This window comes from Nothoprocta perdicaria, unplaced genomic scaffold (genome assembly GCF_003342845.1).
Source record: "Nothoprocta perdicaria isolate Ctin4 unplaced genomic scaffold, notPer1 scaffold_16, whole genome shotgun sequence".
Taxonomy (NCBI): Eukaryota; Metazoa; Chordata; class Aves; order Tinamiformes; family Tinamidae; genus Nothoprocta; species Nothoprocta perdicaria.
Genome location: NW_020454760.1, coordinates 4909298 through 4934737, shown reverse-complemented (window position 1 = coordinate 4934737; position 25440 = coordinate 4909298). Strand labels below are relative to the sequence as shown.

At 42.6% G+C, this 25440-nt stretch overlaps 1 protein-coding gene across 1 annotated transcript in view; it reads left to right on the top strand.

Annotated features, from left to right (window-relative positions):
- The first annotated feature begins 4610 nt into the window (after window positions 1-4610).
- EMILIN2 (elastin microfibril interfacer 2) overlaps window positions 4611-25440 on the top strand; it is a 30390-nt gene continuing 9560 nt past the window's right edge. Inside the window, exons 1-4 of the mRNA XM_026035503.1 lie at window positions 4611-4723; window positions 4804-4926; window positions 15924-16096; window positions 18569-20503. Of these exons, the coding sequence (XP_025891288.1) occupies window positions 4611-4723; window positions 4804-4926; window positions 15924-16096; window positions 18569-20503 (2344 nt within the window). The remainder of the gene's footprint in view (window positions 4724-4803; window positions 4927-15923; window positions 16097-18568; window positions 20504-25440) is intronic.

Sequence of the window (25440 nt, the reverse complement as noted above, 5' to 3'; positions counted from 1 at the left end):
AAAGGCAATAACACAAAGCAAGCAAGTACGGAGTTGCCAAGCTGCCCACCCATGCACTGAAGCTTCCCCAAGGCCATTCCACGAAGCCCATGACACCGTTGGTACTTGTGTAGGGAAATCAGGTGCTTCAGCTAGGTGACGATGTGGCATTTGTCAGGCTCACGTGGGCTGTTTGTCTGCACCCTCCAAAGCCTCTTGAGTGGATCTCTGCTATATACATGTTTTGTGGAGTTACAAAGTTTTGGTAGCTGCATAACTGTTACAGCCCTCCAAGATGGGGCTCCAGGAAAAGAGAACTACAAATCTCCTGCTTCCCTTTTTCCCTTTGGTTATTTCTTCACTGTGTATTTTCCTGGTATTTCAAAACATCATAATCATATCATAAACCTCACTCTAAGCCTTTCTCTGTTAGCTTGGGCTTTCCTAGAGCTTCTGTTGAGACCTTTCTTTGCTCTCTAATATCAGGAACTCTTTCCAGGAGATACCAGACCTGCTTTGATTCCTGGATGGAGTTAATACAGTGCCAAATGTAAAGCCAGACAACGCACAGCTGTGGGGTGGCTTCTCACACCTGATGGGCGGGTGAGAAGTACTGAAAGACACTCTGCAACACAGATTTCTCGATGAAAGAGCTTTTATTTCTTTATTTTAATTGAAAAAAAGGGCAAAAGGAGTATAAACCTCTCTCTAAAAAAGCGCTCTCCACAGGTACTTGGCATTTTTTTGAGATGATGAATATGAAGAAAAGTAACCAAAAATTCAAAAATATTCATATTGCTGAAACCTACAGAAATTCTGGTGCTTAAGAAAGGTAGCAGCCACTTCATGCACTGTATTATTAAAGACATGTTTCTTTTCTGGAATCCAGAGAGAAATGTGCTCATAGTATTTTTTTTTTATTTATTCTGCCTGTCCACTCTGTGCAATTTTCTCTCTTTGGTGGACACTGACACGTGGCGCTCATCATTTTCCCATCATTATCCTGTTGCTAAGTGTTAAAGTGCAGTTGAATTTTGATGCTGAAAACAAAGCCAAACTGCTTATTAAAAATAGAAAAACTTCAAAACAAAAGGAGAAAAAAATGGACTCATGGACTCATGTCTGTGATCTTTGTGTCTCAGGGACCCTGTGTTACTCACTCCAGTCATCAAGGCCTTTCTCAACCCACTTGCAGATGATTACACACTCTTCTTTGAGGGAGGAGTGGAAGGATATTTTCCATGTAGTGTAAGAATCATCTGCCTTGGGATTTCCATGAGTTTTAGAGATGACAGGATATATCACAGAAAATATTTACAGTATGAGCATCGCCGTCTCCTTGAGAGCAATATTACCCTTAATACACTCTGAAATAAGGCTAGTTACACCCATAGGAAAAATGCAACCATGAACAGAGCTTGAACTGCATGTTCAGTGTGCACCTGAGATGCAAATCCTTTTGGCAAAGTCATTTTTTTTTGTTGCTCTGGTTGTTGCTGAATTAGCTGATATCATAGGCCCAGTGTGAATATTGTGGGTGTTGAAGTCAACACTAAAGTTTTGCCCAAATTCATCCATTCCTAGTTAGCTCAATGCCTTTTATTGCAAGTTATCCCCTACTGTTACTGAGCCTTCCTGAACCATCACATATACACGCATAAAACTTTCCTCTTTTGGGTACTGTTTAAGTTCCCACAGAGCTCTGTTTCAGTAAGGAGCAGCAAATGATCCTGCAGGATTTTATTTTTCAATAATATAATTCATTTTAAATGAAACAAATTCCAAAACATGCCACACCTTGTCATGGAAGAGGTCCCACATAACATTTTAAAGTAATGGCAGCATATATTATTAAAGTCATATTTCACAACATTTACAACACAGTTGACTGAGACAATAAGAGGAGTTGGTATATTAGAAAACAGAAGAGAGACTTTCTTGAAGATTTCTTGAAGCTTTTTTGAGTAAATTAATTTTTTCAAGGATAAAGATCTGAAGTTACACACTTATCCCATCTCTTTATCTACCATATCCAAAAGGTTGTAATGACCCTCTGGTCTAGTAATGCCCCATTTTATGTTTGTTCATGTAATTGAGTCTTCAATTTGCAAGTTAGAAGTGTGCCCTCATGGTAGATATGAAGCAACACCTCCATTATCTTCCCTCCCCAAGATAAGAGCTCAGTGTTTTTTATATAAAAACTTCTGTTGTTTCATATTGATCTTGTTTAAATAAACCCTTTAATTTTTGCAACATACAGTCATTCTCAAGACAGGCATGACCTCAGCCTTTCATTATTTAATGACTTTCTCTTTGTGGGATAACATACAGCTCTTCCATATTGCTCCTCACTCTTGAAAGGGGGCCAACTTCTAGAGTTGCTTGACTGCTGAGGAGTGAGGAAGGGAAGAAAGAGTCTCCATTATTTCTTTTTAGGGACTGAATTTTATTCTTGCTTGCCTCAGGCTGGAGAAACTCCAGATGAGTTCTGCTGGCACAAATGCTGAAGCCTGAACATCATGCTATCTCAAATGCAAACAGTGGCACAGCAAATTGTTTTAACCTTTGTCTGCAGCATAATTTCATAGAGAGGATGTTGCCCTCTTCAAAATAGCTCCAGAGCTGTTGGGAGGATGCTAATTTTTCAGGTGAAACAGGGCAGACTGAAGTGACAGTAATAATCACAGATTTTCCCTTTAGTACTTATCACCAGTGAAGTGTTCCTAAGCATCTCTAATTAGATGCATTTCTCTTGGGGGCTCCTGAGGGCAGAAAGCTTTAGTGTATGTTTCCAATGAGGCAATTACTAAAAAATTAGGCTGAAATCATAATTTTAACTGTTTCTGAGGCTCCTTTTCCTGTCAGACTCAGAGGATGAGTGAGCACTGTATTTGAATGCGACTGCCTGTAAGATTGGCAGATGAAATCTGCCTATCTAGGCAGGTCTGGGCAGATAACTAGATGACTAGAGCAGAAGAACAGATATGGATCTGCTGCCTACTTTGCTCGGGGGAAACCTTGAGAGCCAAAGAAGCTGCTGTGGCCAAGGGAGGCCCTGAGGCATGTGCGCAGGGTTGGGACCCAACATGCTCAGCAGTAAGTCTCCCATCTACTCAGTGGTAGCTATGTGACCTCTTGACTCTCCATCCAAGCGATTTCTTTTCCTTTTCCTCTGGCATTGTCCATATCTCCCATTTTTGCTGAGTCTAGGCCTGGTGGCTCTGAGGACTTGACTTGCAGACACAGTGGCTATGCTGGTATAAGGGGCTCCTATGTGTCCACCATGCACTTCTCTTGCAACATGCCGTCCTGATGGACTCCTTAAGTCTCCATCCATGTGGTAGCCTGGGTCATGGTACTGGTCTGAGGTTCAACACATGTGCAAAAGAGTTGGTTGCTCTTTTTAAAAAGAGTTGTTCCCTGTTGCAGCCAGCAGCACCGTCTGAATAACTGATGCAGCATCACATCAAGCTATCGTTGCTGTGAAGATAACCAGGGCCTGCAGCAGGATGAGGACAAGCACAAGCAGAAGCACAGTACAGAGACAGGCTCTGCCTCTAAAACTTTATGGGAACATGTCTGTGGGATGGCCCAATCTCTCCAAAAGAAGTAGAGCTGATGAGGACAGATGGTCCTGTGCAGTGGTCTATACAGTACTGGCACCTGTTACAGACTACCTTGCACAGGTAATCTAGTCAAGGATTGGAATTAATTTTGATACCTGAGTGAATTCAAACATTCAGTGCTCTCTCTCTGCCCAGTGAAGGACATTTCTTAGAAAGGATGGCTTTGAGTAAAAGAAGTTTTTCTCAATATTTAAGTGCTATGATGACGTTTTGTGCCCACAGAGGTGAGTCTGGATGCTCTCCCTGGTGCTATGGTGCACGGCATGGGATGCAGGGTGCTCAATGTCTGTCAGGAGCTCCACTGATGCCAGGGAGCTTGCCTGGTTTAACATAAACCTAACCAGGTTTTTATTAGCACAAGAGTTTTGAAAGGGTAAGAAAAGGCGGAGGAGCATAAACTGGGATATGAGGTAGAGATTTTCCTTGGGAAGGTGCTGTTCCTCCTCTTGCTCGTTGTGCGCGGGCAGTATCTCTGGAGGCATCTGGCCCAGGTATGGCGCTAGACTGAGGCTCACTCTGGTTTATTCAAGGCGAAACAAGAACACGAGGAGTGACGGAGCTCCTGGTGTGGGCAGGACATGGGCACAAAGGGTAATGGCCCGGGCTGTGCAGCTTCCATGAGCTGTTAGGAAGGGGAACAACAGCGAGGACCCTCCATGGGAGGCCGGGGGAAGCACCAGCGGGGCGACCCACGCTGCTCCCGACCTCCCCCCACGCGTTTCCTCCACGGAAGGAAACGATCAGAGATGGTGACGGGTCCGTGCTGCGGGGTCCGAGCCCCGGGGGCGGCTCTGGGCGGCGGGGCTGCAGGGAGCGGCCGGGCCGGGCCGGGCCAGGCCGGGCCGGGCCGCGGGGAAGGAGGGAGCGGGGGTTGCGCTGAGGGCGGAGGGCGGGAGCGGGCGGGGGGCACTTGCGTCAGGGCGGGCCGGCGGCGCCAGGGCGGGCGCTGGGACGGAGGGACAGACGGCGGGAGCGGCCGGCGGGGAAGGAGGCAGCGGGCGCCCCATGGAGCTGCGCCCGGGCGCCTGGGCGCTGCCGCCGCTGCTGCTGGCGCTGGGCGCCGGGCTGGCCCAGGGCACCCCGCACCTGCGCCACGGCCGCCCGGGCGCCCGCGGCAGGTCGGTGTCGCCGGGGCGGGGGGCGCGCGGGGGGCGCGCGGGGCGCGGGGGGGCTCACGGCGCCGCTCTCGTCCCCGCAGGAACTGGTGCGCCTACATCGTGACGAGGAACGTGACTTGCTCCGTGCTGGACGGGACGGAGAGCTACGTGCAGGCCCAGTACCAGTGCGCCCACAACCAGTTCCCGTGCCAGCCCGTGCCCGTGTGAGTAGCCCGCGACACCCCGAGGGACGTCTGTGCCCGTGGGGCGAGGCGGAGAAGTGCCCTGCGGCGCGAGACAGCGCGCGGCTCCTGCGTGGCCAGGTCCCTCGGGCCCGCCAGGCTTGGGCGCGCGTGCCCGCGGAGCTCGACGCCCGGCGGGTGCCCAGGGCTGTCGAGGCGGGCGCTGCGCACGCGGGGGCACGTGCGTCTGCGCGGCGCGCTGGGCTCTGCCGCGGAGAGCAGCCCACGCAGACGCCTTGCGGTGCGGCCGCTCTTGGCGTGGGGTAGCGGGAGCCACCCGTGGGATTTGGGCTTGGCGGGACGAGCCCGAGCTGGCCGTGTGTGATCCGGGAGTCGGGGAAGCGCTGGGTAATCCTGGAGTAAAACACCCCTCTCCTCAGTCTCCCCACTTGGGAGGTAGAAGTTGTGCTTTTGTGTCGTTGTTGGTAAGCTGCAGATGATTCAGGCTCTGGGTGGAACTGCTCCTCCAGCGGTCAGGGGAAGGATGCCCATGTGCTTTGGTGGGATTAGGCTGCAGCTCGGACTGAGGGGATTGTTATACAAGGAAAACCAGATTTTATTTGGCTGTGTGAAAGGGAGGATGTGGCTGGTGCTGCTGGGTCCTGGGTGCTGCTGCAGTAGACCGCGTGCATTGACCCAGCGCCCTGGGTTCTGGGACGATCCGTATTGGGCGTTTGACATCTGAATGCTTTGGTTTTTGTTTGATTATTTGTATTTTGCCAAAAGATAACATTTTTATACTGGTATACATAAGCATGGGAATTACGAAAGGCAGCAGAGAGCTGAGCAGTCGCTGTGTGATTTCCCTGGCTGCTCTTTTGTGTTTGAGCACCGAGCTGGCCCGCTTGGAGCTGTGGCCGAGGCTGGAGGCTGCGCAGGCCGTGTCCCTGCTGGGATGTGGAGCCTCTGCTCCGGAGCTGCGCAGCTGGGCGCTCACAGTACCTAAATCAGCAGGTTTTAAGGTAAAGAACTGAAGGGCTGGTAAAGCAGGGGCTTCCTGGAGCCTGAGTATATCTGATTGTGATACTGAAGAAGCTGGAAAGATGTTGCTGCTGGCTGGGGAAATTCCTGACCTGAAAGCTGCTCAAGTTGGTGAGAATTTTGGCAGGCGTCAGAACGGGAAGCCGCGCGCGAGCAGGGGTCGGACTGGATGACCTCCAGGAGTCACATACCTGCTAAATTATCTTCTGAGTCTATGAAACGTCACTGTGCTCTGCTTGTTCCTATGCTCTTCCTAAACATCTGGATTTGGGTGTTGTCAGAGGGAGGATATAGGACCATCTGCAGATTTGGACTCGCCCTCCTATTGTGGCCAAGCTCATGTTCCTTCTCTGTTCTTTGAGGATGCAATTAGATCCTTATCACAAGCTTTTGTTTCCTGAATTTGCCTTGCTTGGGTGAACGTAAATATTTTTTTCTTGATAACCTGAATGGCAATCACAAAATATTTCCTCATTTTCAATACAAAAATATGGAGTGCCTATTACAGCAGCAACTGATTAACCCTGAAAGCAGCTTGAATATCTTTAAGCAGATCATTACTATGTCCAAAGCTCTCTCTTTATGGGTTGTGACTTTTATTTTTAAGTCTGTTGCTGCAGTATACACATTTTCTTTGTAGCAGAGTAGGAAGAGGAACTTACATAAACAGTATGAAGTGTGAGGTCCCAATCCTGCAAATCCCTAAGCAGCAGGAGAAACTCTATTCACATGAAAAGTGCAGTATAAAAAAAAGTGTAAAAACTGTAAAATAGCAATATCTGTTTAAATGCATTTGTTAGCTAACAAAAATTTTGTTAGGACAACAATAGGACAAGAAAGCACTATAACAAAAAACAAAGAAATGATTATGAGGTCTTCTCTGTAGTTTTTTTTCTCTTTAGTTTTTTTTTTTCTCTTTATAAATTTGCATAGAGAAGTAAAAATGAAATAAATAGTAGATAGTCTTTGGAATAAACTGCAGCCTCTGTGTTGTCTGCTTCTGATACCATTGGTTTATCTATGAGGCCCTTCTGCTGTTGAATCACAGAATGTAGGATTCATTTTTTAAAAGATTGAGATTTGGGAAGTTACTACACTAGGGTATCATTATTTAACATTTTTATGGGTGTTTGGACTCAGTTGTGTGTTTTGTCACTAGAAAGTTAGTCAATACTGTGGCTGATTAAGATGTCAAGGGTAAATGTGAGTTAAAGTGTGGCTGTTAGAAAGAGAGGGAGTAAGAAGAGAAAGAAGGGCACTTTGAAGTGTTTTCCCTTTGAACTACAGGGTGTTCCTGATTTATTTTTCTTAATATTTGACCAGTTAGGGAGGAAGAAACTTTGTTGTTAGTAGGAGGTAGGAATGAAAGATACTTACACAAAAATCGTAATGCGTTTACTCACTAGAAAGAATGGTATGTTTGGAAAACTTAATAGTTTTGTAAATCACAGACTTCTTCCCTCTTCTAGTCATTCATTACCTTTCTGTGCATTCTCACGAATAGTTCAGTAATTTAAGTAGGTTGATGGAAAAATGTAGTGTCCTGTCAGCCAGATCCTATGCACTCTTGAGGGCTGAGATCAAGGACCCAGTGGCCATCCCTTGGCGAGTGTGGTCACTGTGGGCTGGGATGTTGTTTGCTTTGCCTCTTCTCATGTGGAGTGTGCTGGGACCCCGGCTGTAGGTGAGGTGCTCCAGTCCATGGGCCAGTGCTTTTGTGCAAACCTGTTTGCACTAGTGAACTTTAATTAATAAGCTGGCCTGAACAGGAAGAGCTGAAGCACAGGAATGCGTTCTGGTTTTCCGGTTTTGCCACGGAGCAGGGAAGCAAGACTTCCCTCTCCTGCGGAGGAATGGGGAAGAAAACTCCAGGTATTAAATCAAATATAGAAAAAATCTGGCTGGGAGGAGCCTCTGGAGGCTGTCTAATCCGCTCACCCTGCCCCCAGCACACAGCAGAGCTGCCTTCAAAGTTGGCTCAAGTTGCTCAGGGTCCTGATGAAAGGATGTTTATCACTTCCCCCGATTCCAGTAACAGCCTCCGTTAATGCTACCCGTGTGAGTGAAGACATGTGTGAGCCCAAGTGCAGGACACGTCAGGTCACCTGTGAGGGAGAGCTCTTGAAGGGTTTTCATGATTTAGTGTGAGCTTCTCAACATTTGCAGTCGACACATTATCAGCAATCCAATTATTTTATTAGATTGCAAGTACTTAGAAAACAGCCAGGAAAGAGAAAAGTGAATCAATAGCTAAATTAGCAAGCCTCTCCAAATTGCACAATATTTTCCAGCTTCTTGTCATATGATACTTTCAAATGACCAGAAATAAACCTGCTCCCAAACTAGTCATGGTTTCAAACCTCCATCAGTGCCAACTGGAAGATGTAAGGTAGAAGACTCAAATACCTTTAGGGACTGTTAATCCTCATTTTCTGTGATCATAAATGTTGGGGTAGGTGACAACACCCTGCTTTTAATCATCAGTGTGCAAAGTGTGTTAACAAAATTATGCTGAGTATGATTTCTGCTGAACCCTCATGTACCTTTCAACCCTTGAGCAGTCCCACTGGCCTCTTCTGTGGGAAGATTAAGCGGTGGAAATGAGGCATGCAAAGCGGTGTCAGATGCTCAGCACAGGGCTGGATCAAGCCTAAGACACACAAGTCAGTACAGGATCAGGGTTTGGGTTTGCCTCTGGCTTCTGGCAAGGCCTATCTCATAAGAAAATCTGTAATAGACAAAAAGATGAAGGGAAGGTGAGGGCTGTTTCACGTTTCCCTTCCAAATATCTAGAAAGATCTTTGGGATATTTTTCCTTTTTTTCTGCTTTAAGTTAGTTTTTAGGGTTTTTTTTTTTCTTTTGGATTCTTTTTTTTTGTGTGAAACAAAATCCCTTTGTACAAGCTCCAGCTCGCTGACTGCATAAGAAGTTTAGCCTAAGGGATGGTGCATTGAAAGCAGTAAGGAAACTTAAACAACTTCAGAACATACTTGAGTTTCCTGGAGTGCTTGTTTGATAATCTTTGAATGCCTGCTGGGTGTGGTGAACTTTCTGGGCTGTCTCCTTTGCTTGAAATTAGGCATCTCTTTCTTCACACACTGAAAACAACACCGTCCCTTTCTTCTCTGTGAATTGGACAGGGAATTTTTATTTTGTGCATCATTCAGAGTTTGTTGTCATAGGTCAGAAAAAAAAGACAAACTCTTCTTCAAGTTTATTATTTATCAGTATAAATAATTTTCGTCTGTATGTTTTTCTGAGAGAAATTACATTGAGAAATGTGTGACCTGGGGCCATGGGGCCTCTCTTGTTAAGCACTAAACTGTTGCCAAGATAACAAATTGGGATCCTAGGATGCTGCTGGCCTGTTTCAGACTTGTTATCTCATAAATCACCTAAATAACCAAGGACTATTCTGCACCATTAGAAGGTGGGCAGTGCCTGTTTCACATGTCGCAGGTTGTTACTCCTTTCCCTCCGTGGTCCTAAGGACATCAGATCTTTTATGTTCATGTCTTGTCTTTCTTTTCTGCTCCAGTTCAGTTCTGACCAGGTCTCCTGCACAGCACCAGCTCTCCTGTGCTGGGATTCCAGCTAATTCCACACACTGGCTTTTGCATTCATGGAAACACCATGTGTGTGTTTATTTTGCTTTCTGTGCATGTTCCCCACTATTCTGTGCCCAGTGGCTCTTTCTCAGAACATTCCTAGAAATAAGCTTATTTCTTGCGCGGGGGAAACAGAAGAGATACTAGTGGAGCTGTTTCTCAGGAGCAGTGCTCTGCTCCTCAGCGGTCTTTTACAGAGCTGTAAGGTGAGAAATTTGTGCCCCACTGCTGGGAGAAGCAGGTGTGGAAGTTGTTAACACAACCTGTTCCCGGGTCCTTTCCTTGTATCGTCGCTGTTAGACCACATCACAGTGCTGCTCTATGCAATTTTCCTGCAGTCTTTTTGAAATAAATGTATTTTCAGCCCTCTCCTATCCCATTTTAGTTTGTGTTTTGTGGGATCTTACGGTTGATCTGTCAGCTTGTGGTTGACTGGTGTTTATCTTACTGGTGATAAACGGAAAGATAAAACCATGTAAGAATTACAAGACTGGAAATTCCAATAGCAAAGCTACATACTGTGTTCAGCGTTAAAGAGAACCATAAGAGAAAATGGGGACAATAACCTGATTTTGATAGCCTGATTCCCTGCTCCTTCCTGTGGTGTTGGCTATTGGGGTAACAGTTTTCTTCAGGAATGGAGGGAAGCAACTTTCCTTCCTTGGTCTCGAAGTGCTGATGTTACAGGAGTGGAGTCAGAGGAAGGGATACAACTTGGTGGTGCTGAGTTTCTGCACACCAGCAGCTTCCTCCAGACTGAAGGCAGTCTCTTCTGCTGTTGTGCTTCTGGGGTGGCGTGCAGGGAGAAAGTACTTGGTCCGTAACAGCCATTCTTGTTCCATGACACAATGAGTAAAACTGCAGCATTTTGGTACTCTGGTACTGCAGCATTCTTTGCAGGGAGGTGCCTGGGTGGGTTCCCTGTTGTGTGGACAACACGCGTTGCATTCCAGGATACACTTGTGTAATGCTCTAACTTGTTCTCCTGCCCTCCTCCAGTTTCAGTTCCTATAAATGCTCTTAGCTTATAGCACTTCTCAATTTGTGTTTTAGCTCTAGAGTCCAATTGGTGCTCATCTATATGGTGCATTCTTTATTTTCGTGCCTGTCCTACCAAAAGGATCCTTACGTGCCCGTTCCTGCTGCCTAGAGAAGCTCACCCTCCTTGGCAGGATGTGAGAGTGGAGGTCGTCATAACTGCAGAAATGCCTCAGAATGATGTTATCCACAGCACAGAGTTTTGAAACGCTTTCCGCTTGCTTTTGGTAATGTGCACTTAAGATCTGATTAATATATATATGTTATATATATTATATATATATATAATATATATGTATTTTTTATATATATATATATATAAAATATATATATTATATTAATATATATACCTGATCATTGGACTGCACGGGAAAGTCAATGGCAGTTTTTCGAAGGAAAACTAATGTGTTCCCTAGCCCTAGCTCCCGTTGCCAAAAGGAAACCATCCTTCTCTCTGCAAAAAGTTTGGAGGCCAAAATTCCATCCAAAGCAAGAGTAGCAGTAGTGGAAAGATAAGACTTTCTTGTAAAAAACAGCTTGAGGTCTTTAATGTCAGACTTAAATCAGAAAGTATTTTGTATTTATTAGGAATCTTTCATAATAGCTTTTTCTTACTATAGTTTTTCATTTGGATTTATTACTGATTTTACAGCTTTCTTAGGGAGTGAAGAGGATGAGGCGAACCCCTTTTCAGTAATGGCCAGTGACAGGACTAGAGGAAAGGGCCAAACTGAAGCACCAAAAGTTCCTCAGGAACTTAAGGAAAAAATTCTTGACAGTGAGGGTGACAGAGCCCTGGCACAGGCTGCCCAGAGAGGTTGTGGAGTCTCCTTCTGTGGAGACACTGAAAACCCACTTGGACACAATCCTGTGCTAGGTGACCCTGCATCACAGAATCACAGAATCACAGAATATTAAAGGTTGGAAGGGAGCTCTAGAGATCATCCAGTCCAACCTTCCTGCTCAAGCAGGCACACTTACAGCATGTGGCACAGGGCGGCATCCAGGCCGGTTTTGAAGACCTCCAGAGAAGGAGACTCCACAACCTCCCTGGGCAGCCTGTTCCACTGCTCTGTCACCCTCACAGGAAAGAAGTTCCTCCTCACCTGGAGATGGAACTTCCTGTGTTTCAGCTTATGCCCATTTCCCCTTGTCCTATCGCTGGCCACCAATGAAAAGAGCTTGTCCCCTTCTTCCCTGCATTCTCCCTTCATGAACTTATACATGTTAATCAGATCCCCTCTCAGCCTTCTCTTCTCCTGAGAAAACAGGCCCAGCTCACTCAGTCTCTCAAATGTGCATGTGGTGGAGGGTTGGACTACATGACCTCTAGAGGTCCCTTCCAACCTTAAGGATTCTATGATGATTCTATGATTCTTTCACTGAACACCTAGACTTTTGCTGCACTAATCTGTCCCTGTGAAAGCATGTTTTTATCATAAACTCTTAATTAAAGTTCAATAAGGACTTTTTTTTTTCCCTAAAATTATGCTCACTTGTGAATTAGAACACAAGATAACTGTCAATGCTGCAGGGCAGCAGCAAGGTGTTATCAAAGAGCAAAATCCTGAAGCAGGATTTAGCTCCCCTAGCTTCAGTGGTCTGATGTGCACAGGGATGTGTGTGAACACTCAGTGGTAGTCAGTGGTGGGGTGCCAATACAGGGTGGTGTGTCCAGCATGATGTTTAGTTAATCAGATGTAGATAATTGAGGAATGAGCTGCAACGCTGGTTAGACTCCACTGGTTGTGGTGTCTATGTTACTGCTGGACATAACGGAAATACAGTCATCTAGTGTCAGTGCTCACCCTGCAGGCATCTGAATTTCAAGTGTGCTGAATCCCACTAGTCCAGTCAATTGCTGAAGTCTCCTAGTCACTGTGTGAGATAAATGGCTCCATTAGGTGCATTTTCAGTGGAAGTTTTTGCAGAATAAAAATAATTGCTCAAAATACGATTGCCTTTAATTATAACCTATAGGTGGCATTCTGGGGTTTTGTTGGTGATGTTTTTTTTGTGTGTTCCTCCTGCACTCCCACTGCTCAACTCTTGGAGATTTGGGTGATTGGGACATGCAAGACCTTGGGACCTTATTGGGACCTTATGGCATGTGCAAAAGGATCTACATTCCATAAAAGCATTATATAGTGAGGATTAATTAGCTTGCATTCAGTAAGATCAGGGTTCACAGACAGCTGAAGTTACGGGACCCGTCCAAGTGGCTCTAGAATATTGAGCCAAGTTGTAAGTTTTGCACTCAGAATAAACACAGTGCCCTGCTTATTTAGGCACACGTGCTGCTTCTGCCATCCCTTGCTCTCAGTGAGGATGTGGTGGTGCTTATCTCTTGCATTTCCCTAAAGGTCAGATGCTAGAATTCAGTTACACAACTGAGCCATGTGTTTTCCCATCAGTTTCACCCAAATGTTTCTGATTTGTGTTATCGTTATTAGGTGACGTTCCAAATAGCAGTGTTAACTGTTTCCTTCTGTGGCTTAGCACTAAGAGAAAATTATAATACATTCCCAAGTCAAAACGTTTAGCACTTGTAGCAAACATGCATTTTTAATTAAACATTTTTGAAAGGTTGAAAGAAAAACACTTTTTTGTCATAGAAGAAGAATATTTGAAAACTATTGGCACATTGTACATGTTTATTTTATGTCACTTATGAAATATACAGTTATTACGCGTAGAGTTTTAATAGTGCATTGGTGTTCCAAATTTGTTTTCTCGTCATTTGGCCAGCACGTTAAATTCATAGTGAAAGTAGCAGGCATTGGTGGTTATAATCCTGCAATGGAAAGACTCCTAAAAATATAACTTTTTTTTTTTTTTTTTTGGTGAGGAAAGATTTTAGACTGTTGAAATCAGTCGTCTTTGTTCCAGCTTTTTAGAAGAATGACTTCATTTGTGTTATTTAGCTCAACAACTCATATGACCATCTCAGACTAGAAGTTTGCACAAAGATGAGTGAATGAGCACAATGGCTTATCTTTTTAACCTCATCAGGAAAAAAATACTATCTTTGAGACAGTTGTAAAATAATTGTAATTTCTTTTTGTGGAGGCAAAAATAGCCTGAACTACATTATAGTCCAGTATATACAGATAGTAAAGGGGAAACTTTGAAACTTCTGTGAATCTCTTTGACTAAAGTTTCTTTGTTGTGTGCCTGTGTAAGGAATCACATCGACGTGATAAAACATCAGAAACAGCCATGTGTTCTTCTGCCCAGTATGGAGAGACAACAGTTTAGTGGCATTTTTGTTTACATTGCGTGCCTTGTGTGTGTTCTGACGGGAAATGTGAACGACTGAGTGGTTTTATTCAAACTATGCTGCAAATGTTACTAAGCACTTATTTTGTTGTATATTCTGGTAGTTCTCAATCCTGTGTTATTTAAATACTAAGTACTATAGGATATTTTTAAGTTATGCTCCCTAAAAATAAGTCATGTTTTGCTTTGTTTTGTCTAAATTGAAACAAGAATATAATAGTTTTAGACTGTTGAGTCCTAGCAAAATTGTGGAAGTCTGCTGCTCCTTCTTTCAATTACACTTACCTGAGTTTTGAAGTCATTTGAAGGTGACCACATTGACCAAGGTGCCTATAGAGGAGGTGTGCAAAGAGAAATTCATCAAAAATGACAGATATGGCACAAGCAAAGTCCTCATCCTGCTTGAGTGAAGAAGTGTGTATTTTGGGTAAAAGTTTTTTTTTTCTCCTTCTATAAAGTTCCATTTAGCTATATCTTTTAATGGTGAAAATAGGCAGAATAACTTAAGAAAAGAAATTGACCCCAGAAGTGCAGAAGGGAACACGCACCAAGTTTAGAGCAGTCAAGTGCCTTATGGAAACCAGGAAAGTCTGTATGCTATTTCCAGCATCTGAAAATTGATTGTTCAAAGTCTGTATTTCAGTTATATGCGAGAGGGATTGTAATGACTCATAAACCACTTCAGTACACTAAAACATCCAGCTATTCCTGTCACTCCTCTGACTCCAGCAACTAGTTCAAAGGAAAGGAATCATACCCAGTAACCTGCGCAAGACGTGGCTCAATACTTCAGATAAGGGAGGAGGAAAAGGAAGTTCTTGGGTGGCCGGGATGTTGTCCTTTCCAACAGCACTTTTTTCAATGCATTCATTTATTTATTTTTAAAGCACTTGACCTTGGGATTTCTGTGCTTCACATTTGTAAGCAGGATTTGACAGATGTTACAGTGAAAATTGTAAAAGTAATTACGAGTCTGAGTGCGCTCTACAGCTGTTTCATATATCCTATTTTGAGCGTGCAAAAAAATAAATAAGAAAGATTAGTTCATAATTAGAACTCTAGTTCTAATCTGAAATAGTTTAAGAAAAAAAGACCTGGAACTGCAGTAGGTTTCTAGTTTTCTTTACAGTAGGGAATTCAAATTAAACCTGGGAATTTTTTTTTTTTTTGCTTTTATTGAATATGTGTTCCAAATATACCAATTTATAGAACTCAAGTGACAGATATATATTATGTACACTTTCCTTACCTCTCAACTTGAAATGAATTATTTCCTAAACTGTGCCTGTTTTCATAACAACTTTTGTTATGGTGTAGTAGGATTTCATATCGTACGGCTGTAGTTGAATATGCCATATATGATACAAGGAAAGTTATGGGAGAAGCTTTGATTAAAGCAGTAGATTCAAAATTAGCTTGTCATTTATTGACTTGTGAGTGGTTAATCAGTGGTTAAGTTAATTAACAGAAGGTTATGTGTATGAAACATGCATACATGCCTAGGTTTGACCTGAAGATCCTCTTCACCATTATTGGGATGGCGAAGCCAGGATGAGTTTGTTCTTTGATTAGTCTTAGTCTTTCATCTGACTCCTTTCATGTTTTTATCTGACTCGTGCTCTCAAAGTTTCTTCTGTTGCTGGGGTGTCCTTCCTCGTGTTGACTGCCCCGCGCATACAGGGTTTGAGGAATGTTCTAAGTGGAGACTGTAGAAAGACAAGTGGGATGAAGTAGGCAGAAGTGATTTTGATGTCAACGATGCGGCTGAGTTTGTGATGAAAAGTAGTCAGTTAGAAGAAAAAAGGTCCTGAAGATACAGAGTGATATTTGCACTGGTAGCTACTGTTGCTCTGGGTGCGATGAGATGAACCTTCTCTGCCCACAACACATCTTCAGTCAAACAGCAAAGCCCCCATAGCCGTGGCCGTGTTTGCTCTCTCTGACGTGGCTGTGTGGAGTGCTGGTAACTTCAAAGCTAGACAAAAACATGTGTTCTTTTGATGTTTGAAGCTTAATCAAAATAGCAGCATAGGTTACAGATCATTTAAAATACAGCCTTTTTCTCTTGGCAGGTACCGAGTGAGCTTCAGGCCTCGACGTACAGTTGCATACAAAACTGTAACAGAGCTGGAATGGAGGTGTTGTCCTGGGTACAGAGGTGCAGACTGCAAAGAAGGCCCCGAGCAGCCCAACAGTGCCCGTCATCCCACAAAACCGGCAAAAGCTGTTGTGAAGAAAGGCTTGGGTAACGTTTTGTTTGAATTTTGGTATGCATGACCATGTCTGGTTTCTTCTCTTGTCATTTTAAAATATAAGAACCAACATGGTTTAGGTGCAAAAACCATATGCAAGATGCTGCAGAGTTGAGAAAATCTAAGTCCGGGAACAGTTGTGATACAGGGAATTTCACAAGGAGTGGGTTGGTGGGTGGCCATAAATAGCACCTGGCTATCAATGTTTCAGGAAAAACTTTGTGTTAAGGTGGTTTATTTTAAGAATTTACACTTTTTTGTTTGTGGTTTCCCAAATGTACAGCAAAAAGATACATTTGAGAGAAACTGTCACTAAAAAGAAAAAAAAAATAGGTACAAGTTGTAATGATATATGATGCTGCCACTAGCACCTCGTGATGTGATAGTACCTTAATCAGTGAACGATCTTTGTGCAAGAAACTGCCTTCTGAAAGGGTAAGAGGAGGGCAGTTGCTGCAATCTTGTGCCTTTTCCCAGTTGAAAATGCTTCCTTTTGAAGGGTTTTTTCACCTCTCAGATTCCTGTTGTACGTAGCGCTTGATCAGTTTTCCACTGTAGTTTTTGTGTAGGGTGAATTGGAACCGCGGAGATGGCTCTAAAACAGCCTTAGGGAGGCTACAGAAGCTTGAGAAATAGACCCTTTACATATTTTTTAGTTCATCTAAAATACTATATCCAATAGATGGTACAAAATTTTTGTTGTATCTTTACATAACTGGCACACTATGTCTGAACATTTTTCATGATCTGACTAAAACCCCATAAGAACTGCACAGCAATGCAAAACCAGGCAAATGTCTATGTCGTAGCTACAACTACAGTAGCTGCAGTGTGTGTGGGTAAGTGTCTTTATTAAATCAACACAGGTCACACTGCCAATCTTGAATAGTTAACATTGTGACTTCCTAACTTCTTTTTAATGTCTTCAAGCTGAAATCCAGTTTAAGGAAGCTTCCAGCTGTATCTCCCTCACACAGTGCCTCAACTCTTTAACGTGTATCCAGCATTCATAGCTAGGTACACCAGTGGTAAAAGGATTTTCTCAAAAAATAGAACTATTAACAGCACTCCAACATAGTTTAGTGATAATCTGAACCAAGATCAGATTTTCTTACCCTGATCTTCTTCCTTTCATCTGAGACAGCCCTTCTAATGCTAGAAGCTTGTGTCTCTTTTCTGACCTAGCTAAAGATGTGTATTTCCTTCTTTGCTTCTGCTTCTTAATGGCATTTGTTTTGCTTTTATTTATATTTGCAATAGTATCCCTTAACTGTGCAAAGCTCTCTGATTTATAAACCGAATAAAAGATGGCATGCAAAATCAAAATTAGGATAATACCTGACATATGAAGTTTATCCACTTGTGCATAATGGCAAGGATACATAGGAGTATTTATACATAGAAAATATTTGTATGGTGTACACATTAAAATGACATTTAAGTTGGTTAAACTAAGTAGTAATCTGTTCACTTCATAAGAAGTATGATTTATATGAGATCATCATTTCAGATCACAGTCATTACTTTGACTTAACAATGCCTTGTTACTGCGTCAGAGAGTCCTTGAAAATAGGTTGGAAAGATTTTACAAGGCCAGTTTATCCATCCTATGCAGTAAGATCAGCCCTATCTCCTCTACTCCTTGCACCTGTTTGCCTGTCCTCCAGTGGTGGCAATTCTGCTGCTGCTCTGCATTGTCCTCTGATCTTTCACTTTTTACATCTCCCCTTTCCAGCTTCGCCTTGACTTGCAGCCAAGGCACTGCCACTGAAAAAATGGATTGGAAGGATGGTTTCAACCTTATTAACTGATTATTATGTTAATTAAAAAATAAATTTCAGGCAGAAATTTGCTCTTTCCTTTTTTGTTTTCACTAAAGGAGATAGTGCCAGTGCTGTTACCATCTAATCATTTCGCATGTGCAAAGCTTATGCTTTTATACATATTTATTTTAAAAAGTCTGAAATAATCGGGTATTTCTAAAACCAGTGTGTTAATCGTAGTATTCTTGAGAACCCAGTCTATTATATGTTTTTTTATACCAGTTCAGGAAAATATTGGAGCACAAACCTGCTTTATACATGTAAATGATTGCTACTGAAGTCCTACTGAAGGTAGGAATTCGGGAGCAGAACATGCTAAATTATTATTTATAAAGATGCAGTGGCTCTGAGGCAATTATACTGTGTTGTATAAGGGTATATAATGACTTATACATACTATAACTTAGATTCATATTTGAATAGGGAGGGTTTCTGCTTGCTTGTTTATTACTTGCCATTGTAGTATCCTGTCAGAAATTGGCCTCTGAAACTTTATTTTGGAGTTACTTGATAAACTATGAAAACAAGAATTAAAAAAAGGGACGAACATTATACATGTAAAGTAAAATTAGCCTTGACTGACCAAAATGGATACCATTAAGAATACTGATATACAGATTTTGTGTTATTTCTTTGAAACAGATGCAGAGCCAACAGAAGTACCAGAACCTCCACCATATGAGAAGAAAATGCAGTTTATTGAGGAAGAGTTATTCAGACTTACACGGTCAGTTCTTGACCTTCAGTCCTCCTTGGCAGGTGTGAATGAAAACCTAAAGCTGACAGTGCAGGAAGATGCCAGTAAGATGCTGGTCACTTGGCTGAACAATCTTTATGACCGCCCAGGGCCTGATAGTGCAGTTGGTGGTGAGACAGACACTATTCGTCTGCCTGGACTTTTCAACGGTAAAGACCAAAAAGACCCTTTTATTGATTTTGAAATGGAAGATATCAAGTCGGAGCTAGCTGAGGTCAAAGAAGCTTTGAAGATCAGGAATGACCAATTGGAAGAATTGAATGGAAAAGTAAAAGGCTATGAAGGACAATTGAAACAACTGCAGGAGGCAGCACAGGGACCTACAATAACACTGCCTAGTGACAATATATACAAGGACTATATAGACTCAAAATTTGAGTCACTCAGACAGGAAGTACTGGAGGGATTTGAAAAGAAAATGGCAGATCTGAAGAACTCCTGTGAATACAAACTTCAGGATATCCAGCAGCAATGTGATGACAATGAAAATAACTGTTTAGGAATAATTGATGTTATAAAAGGAAAGGAAAATGATTTGAGGAAAGAAATAAATACTCTTCGAACTCAGATTCCATCAAACCAGTCCAGCTGTTGCAAAGAGGGTAGTAGAAGTGACTATGACCAGTGGATAAGAGATTTAGACAGGAAGATCGATAGAGTTGCGGAAGCACACAGGATCTTGAATGTCAGGATAGATAATGAAATCAGTCGATTGTCAACTCCAGATTTAGAAGACATGTTTGGTGAGAGACTAGAGGAACTAGATGCCAGGATGAACATTACAGAGCGAAATGCTGAGGAACATTGCTTTTACATTGAAGAAACTCTCCGAGGCACTATAGCTGCTGAAGTAGACGAATTGAGGGACTTGTTTGACCAGAAGCTACGGGCACTGGAAGACAGACTTGGTGGCACTATTTTTGAAATTGCTAATACCACAGACCCAGATGGAATATATATGAGTCCCGGGCCTATCCTGCCCAGTGACTCTGGATTTGTGAATGAACAGTTTACTGCAGAGATGAATCTCCTGAGGAACAAATTACTGTCTCTTGAACACCTTTGTGGGCAGAAATGCCAGTCTGCACCACGAGGTGCAGAGGATCTTCAGAAAGAGATAGCAAACTATAGCAACAAATACAACCTCTTGCTTTTGAAAACACAGGACAACTCCGTTCTTCTGCAGTCTTTAAATGGCTCTTTAAATGAGAAACTTAACTTAATTAAGGGTAACCAACGTGACATCCAGAAAATGCAGAGAGACTTGCGTGTGTTCCGGTATAGTCTGAATGTCATGGATAAGGATATGAAAAATCTTCAAGGTGGCTTAAGTGACTGCAAGGAGCAACTTCTGGGTGTCAATTCCACCTGTAGAAAAACACAACGGGGCGTCTCTCGAAAAATCGATCAAATGCAGAGGACACTTGCAAATCAAACTGCTCATGCTAACGATAATTGCTGTATTGAAGTGAAAGACAGACTGGAGCAATTAAACGACCAGGTCTTGAATGATCTTAGCAAGTGTAAGGAGAAGACCCAGGGTATCCAGGAGGGTGTTTCAGATGTGGATAGCAGAGTCTCCCGTGTTGAAAAGGTTTGTGGCAGGCTGGACTCCGTCTCAGGTAGCTTGGAGAGGATAAAAGAAGGTCTGAATAAGCACGTGAGCAGCTTATGGAACTGCATCCGTGAGATGAATGGAACTGTAACATCCCATTCCAAAGATATTTCTGGCCTCAAAAATTCTGTCCAGCGATTTTACAGTCAGGTCTCTAAAATCACCACAGACATTGAAGACATGATGAAAAATCAGCCTGGCACAAGTAAGTGTTTTTTTTTTTTTCCTTTTCCTTTTTTAATGACTTCTTTGTTTTCTGCTAACGTTTTTTGAATCATTTGCAGAGGAACTGAAACAGGGAGGAAGAAAATTGTATTACACAGGTACCCTAGTTTTGACTCTGCTCTAGAAAAATATAGATGACTGCTATTAAAAGTATTTCAAAAATAAAAGGTGAAGGAAAACATATTTATGGATTGTGAATTTAAAATTAATTTTAAATAATTATCTGTGGGTGTTATTCAAGTTAATTGTCTTTGATTTCCTTTTGTTTGTTTTGTTTTGCTGTGTGAAATTATTTCTGATTTCTCAGGAGATTGAAAAGTAAATGGAGCAAACTGAAGGAATCCAAATCTATGATAATGACTATTCCTATAAGATGAGTCCTCTAAATTTTGTTCTTAATTAATGAATTAATTATTATAATTCAGCACCTACTCTTTGATTGAGGATTTTCACAAACAGCCTCTTGGCAAATCTTGCTGTAGCAAATTAAGATTTTTCCTTCATAGCCCTGCCAGAGGTTTGTGTTCCCACCACCCCACATAGTTGGCAATTTTTCACACCCTCCCTGGGAGTATTTTCACACGCCAACCACTTAACGTGTTCGCTCAAATCTACCTTCACAGATGGTTTAAGGTTTGCGTTAGTGCTCCTGAGAAGCAGAGACGCTTTCCCTTTGGCTCTCACCGCTGTGAGATGGTAGCGCCTTGCAAAGAGCACGGCGGGGATGTGGAGACACTGGTGAACATTGCCGTGATGCTGCAGACGCCTCATCTGGTGCCACTCAGCCTCCTCTGATGAGACCTTTTTTGAAAGGTTTAACAGAGGGAAGATGGGTTCCTGTTTCTCTTACTGTGATTGAAAGACAGAGGAAATAGAGTTTGAAATTGAACTTCGTTTCAAATAGAAATTCAGTTTGAAATTGAACTCTTTGGTTAGTTGTGAAACACAGAATATGATTCTATTCTAAATTCTGTATACCCATGAGATAAATTTGACATAACAAGAATTACTGTCTCAAAAGTGAGGTAGATTTCTTTTGCTGGAAAGAACATCGCAGGCTTTGGTTTCTTTGACATTTTATACCTTTAAGCAAAGTCTATTAAGGATGAGAAATTTTGGGCTGGCCAGCCCTCTATTGATTCCTGGATGCAGTTGGGAAGAATTTGCTTTTAAAGGGCAGCATGAATTCAGTTATTAAGAGAGCAGCAGGAAAGAGGCCAATTTCTGTGATTGGCCCCAGATCAGAAAAAGCGGTGCTGAGTGAAAACCTTGTGGGTTCTTGCAGCTGCCGCGGCTGAGGGAGATCTGATACATTGCTGTGAGGGGTCCTGCTTCCACAAAGAAGTTATATGGCTTGAAGGATCTGAAAATGATTTCTGAGTGGAAGAAAATGCTTCATACTCTGAGGCAGAGTCCTGAAAGCCTGTGATAGGTGTGTTTGCTTTGTGTAGTTAGTCGTTACAACCCAACATGTTGCAGTACTTGCCTCAAAATCCTTCTGAGCTAAGCAGCTTTTGTCCTACATTAAAAAAACAAACAAACAAACCAGCAACAAAAACAGCATTTCTCTTCCTTTAAGATAAGTGAATGGGAACGGAGCAAACCCATAATTCTCAGACATTTCCTTTGGTGAAATCTTGACTCTGCTCAGGGTTAGGACTTCACCCATAGATCTTGCAAAAACAGACCCATTAAAATGCAGTATAATGTATTTGCGTAATCCTATTTCTCATCCATCTCACCCTCAAAAGAATTGCACTAGGGACTGATATTGGGGAGGGAGCCAAGGCACACAGTAATCTTCCTCCTGCTATTCAAGGCAGGTGTCCCAGCAGCCTCATGGGTGGTGTTTATCAGCCCCTGCCACAGCCTCGCAGAGCCGGAGCGTGCCTAGGTTTCCACGGCATAATTTGATTTGAAGACAGAGCTCTCCATCCACTGTCAGTTTTTAGGAACCTTGGGAAAAGTCTCCGCTGTTGGATTCCAGATACACAAGCATTCCCCGAACTCCACTTTCTGCTCCGCAGTACTCGTGGCCTCCCAAGGATTCATAACGCACATACTTAGGTCCCAGAATGTTTCCAATTAAAATAACACTGTCTAGCGGAGCAGCCTGTGTAGGTTTTGATAGTTGGAGTTCCAGGAAGCTTTTGGCAAGATCACCTTTTTTTTTGGAAGTAACTTGGGAGCCCCTTTCTGTGTGTTGGGTAGGGCTCGCTCTGTTTTTATGTCCTGCTTGGGGTCAGTGTTAGTGGTGCACAAAAGGTCTGTCCTTGGCTGTGAGAATTGTGTCCAGGATTTAAATTCATGATCCATGTGGCTGCAGCGTCTTCCCCAGCACCTGTATTATCTGAAATGGAGCTTTTTGATTCAGGTTGTAGCTCAGCATTGGATTTCATAGGCAGTATTTGCCAACGTATCGTAGCATTCACATGAGGTCATTTGACCCGGCGAGGGCTGTAACAGAAACAAGTTACTACTTACACAGTTGTTTGGAGGCAATAACGTAAGGAGTTACTGCAGGAATTATAATACAGAATTTTACCAAGCAGTCCAAGTCCGACGTATTATAAACCTGAGCACAGTCAGAAGAGCCTGAAGTCAAGAATGTGGCTGTATTTTCCTCAGATTTTATTATGAATGTATTTTAGATCTGAGATTATGATAAGTGACTCAGTCCAAACTCGAGTGATGGGTTAGTGAATAATTGTATGTCCCATAGATACAAGCCTAAAGGTCAAGACCTTATTTTATTACTTAGATGAAGGTAATGCAACTTCATACATCAGTAGAAAAGGTGGCAGGGTTGTTCTGTTATCTATAAAAGTCACTATATAATTTCCTGCCTATTCACAGAGATTCATTAGGTCTTTCTGTAGCTGGAAGAAGCACGGTCTGTGGCCAGATACTGTGCTGGGACTGCAGTTTGGTTGTGAGGATTTGACAGAAACTACAAATCCTTTGGAAATTACCTGTGTAGAAGCGTTTCAAGAATAAAGGCTAAATGCTGTCTGCTGAAGTTGCACTTTAAGAAAACAAATGTCTGTTCTAAATAACAGCATTTTAAAGGGCAGCATAAAATCTTTATGTTGTAGTGCCAGTAAGAAAGGGCCATGTAGCTGCTTCGTGTGGCCTCCCCTCTAGCTCGTACAAAACAGCACTGTGTATGTGAGCTACCGGGTTTCTTTCGCCTCTGCAGGAACATTCGGGTCGTGTCTTTGGGGCTTCCCGGGAGCGCCCGCGCTGGCTCCGTCCCCTCCTGGGCTGCTTTGTGCAGTGTCTCTGTACATGCCCCAGTGTCTCTATGCATGAGCCTGTGGTCACCACAGAGCCCCAGAGAGCCGCCTCGGTGCTGCCTGCGGGCTCTTGCAAAGTAATTTTTTCTTCAGTGGAGTTTAAAACGGCCTTGCTAAGCAAATAGATTAAAATTATTTTTAAGAGGGGAAGGGGAACAAAAGAATTATTATTTTAAGCTCAAAACCTTTTATTCTCTATATAAGTTTCTGAGCGGCCTCCGAGAGCAGAAGAGCAGATAATAGAGAATATTCTGTGTGACCGGATAGCTTAAGCTTCCAGTTATATCAATGATGATAAACAGAGCAGTGAGAGGACAGCTGCTGAAGATAGTGTCATGGTTCTCAGCTATATAATGATCTAAATGCTGCTGTTTGTTTGCTTGCCCAGCTCTTTTTTTTTGTTACAGCAGGAAAGATATCTGTTTTGTAAGCGCCTTGGCAAAGCTTCAGCAGGTCCAGCTAAACGCAACCCAGGCTTCATCAGCGATTCATTTTTTCTCATTGCTTCCCTGAATTGAAAACACATGTTAAGTAATTCAGTGTCGAGATAGGGTGGCTCTGGTGTTACCTTCTTTGTCTAGTGATTTAATAGTCAGTAGAAGAGACCAAAAAGACAAGCAGAAGGGGCGGATCAGATCCCGTTCAACTCAGGCACACATTTGATTATTGGCACTTTAATATAAGCTTTATGCAGATAAATTTAGTTTTAGCTTTATGTAGGTGTAGTAGATATATTGGAATTTCAAGAAAAAAAAGTGAATTTAATTAAAATACTGATGTTGTGTGCAAGGAGGCAATTCACACAGGATTCAAGATTTTCATTGTTATTTAAGGGTTCAGAAAAACAAGCACATCTTCAATTTCTCTGTGTCTGTCCAAGTCATTGCATTAATAAAGCAGTTTAAGTGACAAGAGAAATGGCAAGTACAAGCATACCAAGATAAGAGAATATTAAGCTAATATCTGTTTTGAGGAAGCTTAATCAAAAGATTTCAGCTGAATAACAGCAGGTCTACATCTATGTACTGTGGACAGAAGATGTCTCGTTGAAATAAATAGAACAGCTCTGCTGGACTGAAGAATCAACTAAACTTGATTTTTAATTCTGGGATGCTTACAGAAGGAATTCTAATGTTAGTCTGTAGGAGGTGAACATTTCATTTTGTAGTCCTGTGTCTTGGGGTAGAGTTGCTTAGAAAGTTGCAGTGCACCTCTGCGGTGCGTAACTTGTCTGAGTTTCAATTCTTGTGATGGTTCAGAACAGCCAGCAAACAGGACGGCTTCATTCTCAGTGCTGAGGCTTGGGCCAGTGGTCTCCACACTGCATCACAGCCAGTGGATCACAGCAAACATCTCTGGAATGACCATTTGCTTCAGATCCATTTGCAAGAAGACAGTGGTCCAGAAACCTTCACTTCCATCTCTATGTCTAAAGATATATTTCAGTCTCAAAATGCACCCAAAATAACCAGTGCTGATTTAGAAAGGGTTTTTATTATTGTTATTGTTGTTATTGTTGTTATTGTTATTGTTATTATTTAATATGGTGTCTGGAATGGGCATTTAGACAGGTTCATTCTTATTACATATGAAAATTTTGTCATTGTACCTGATGAAATCA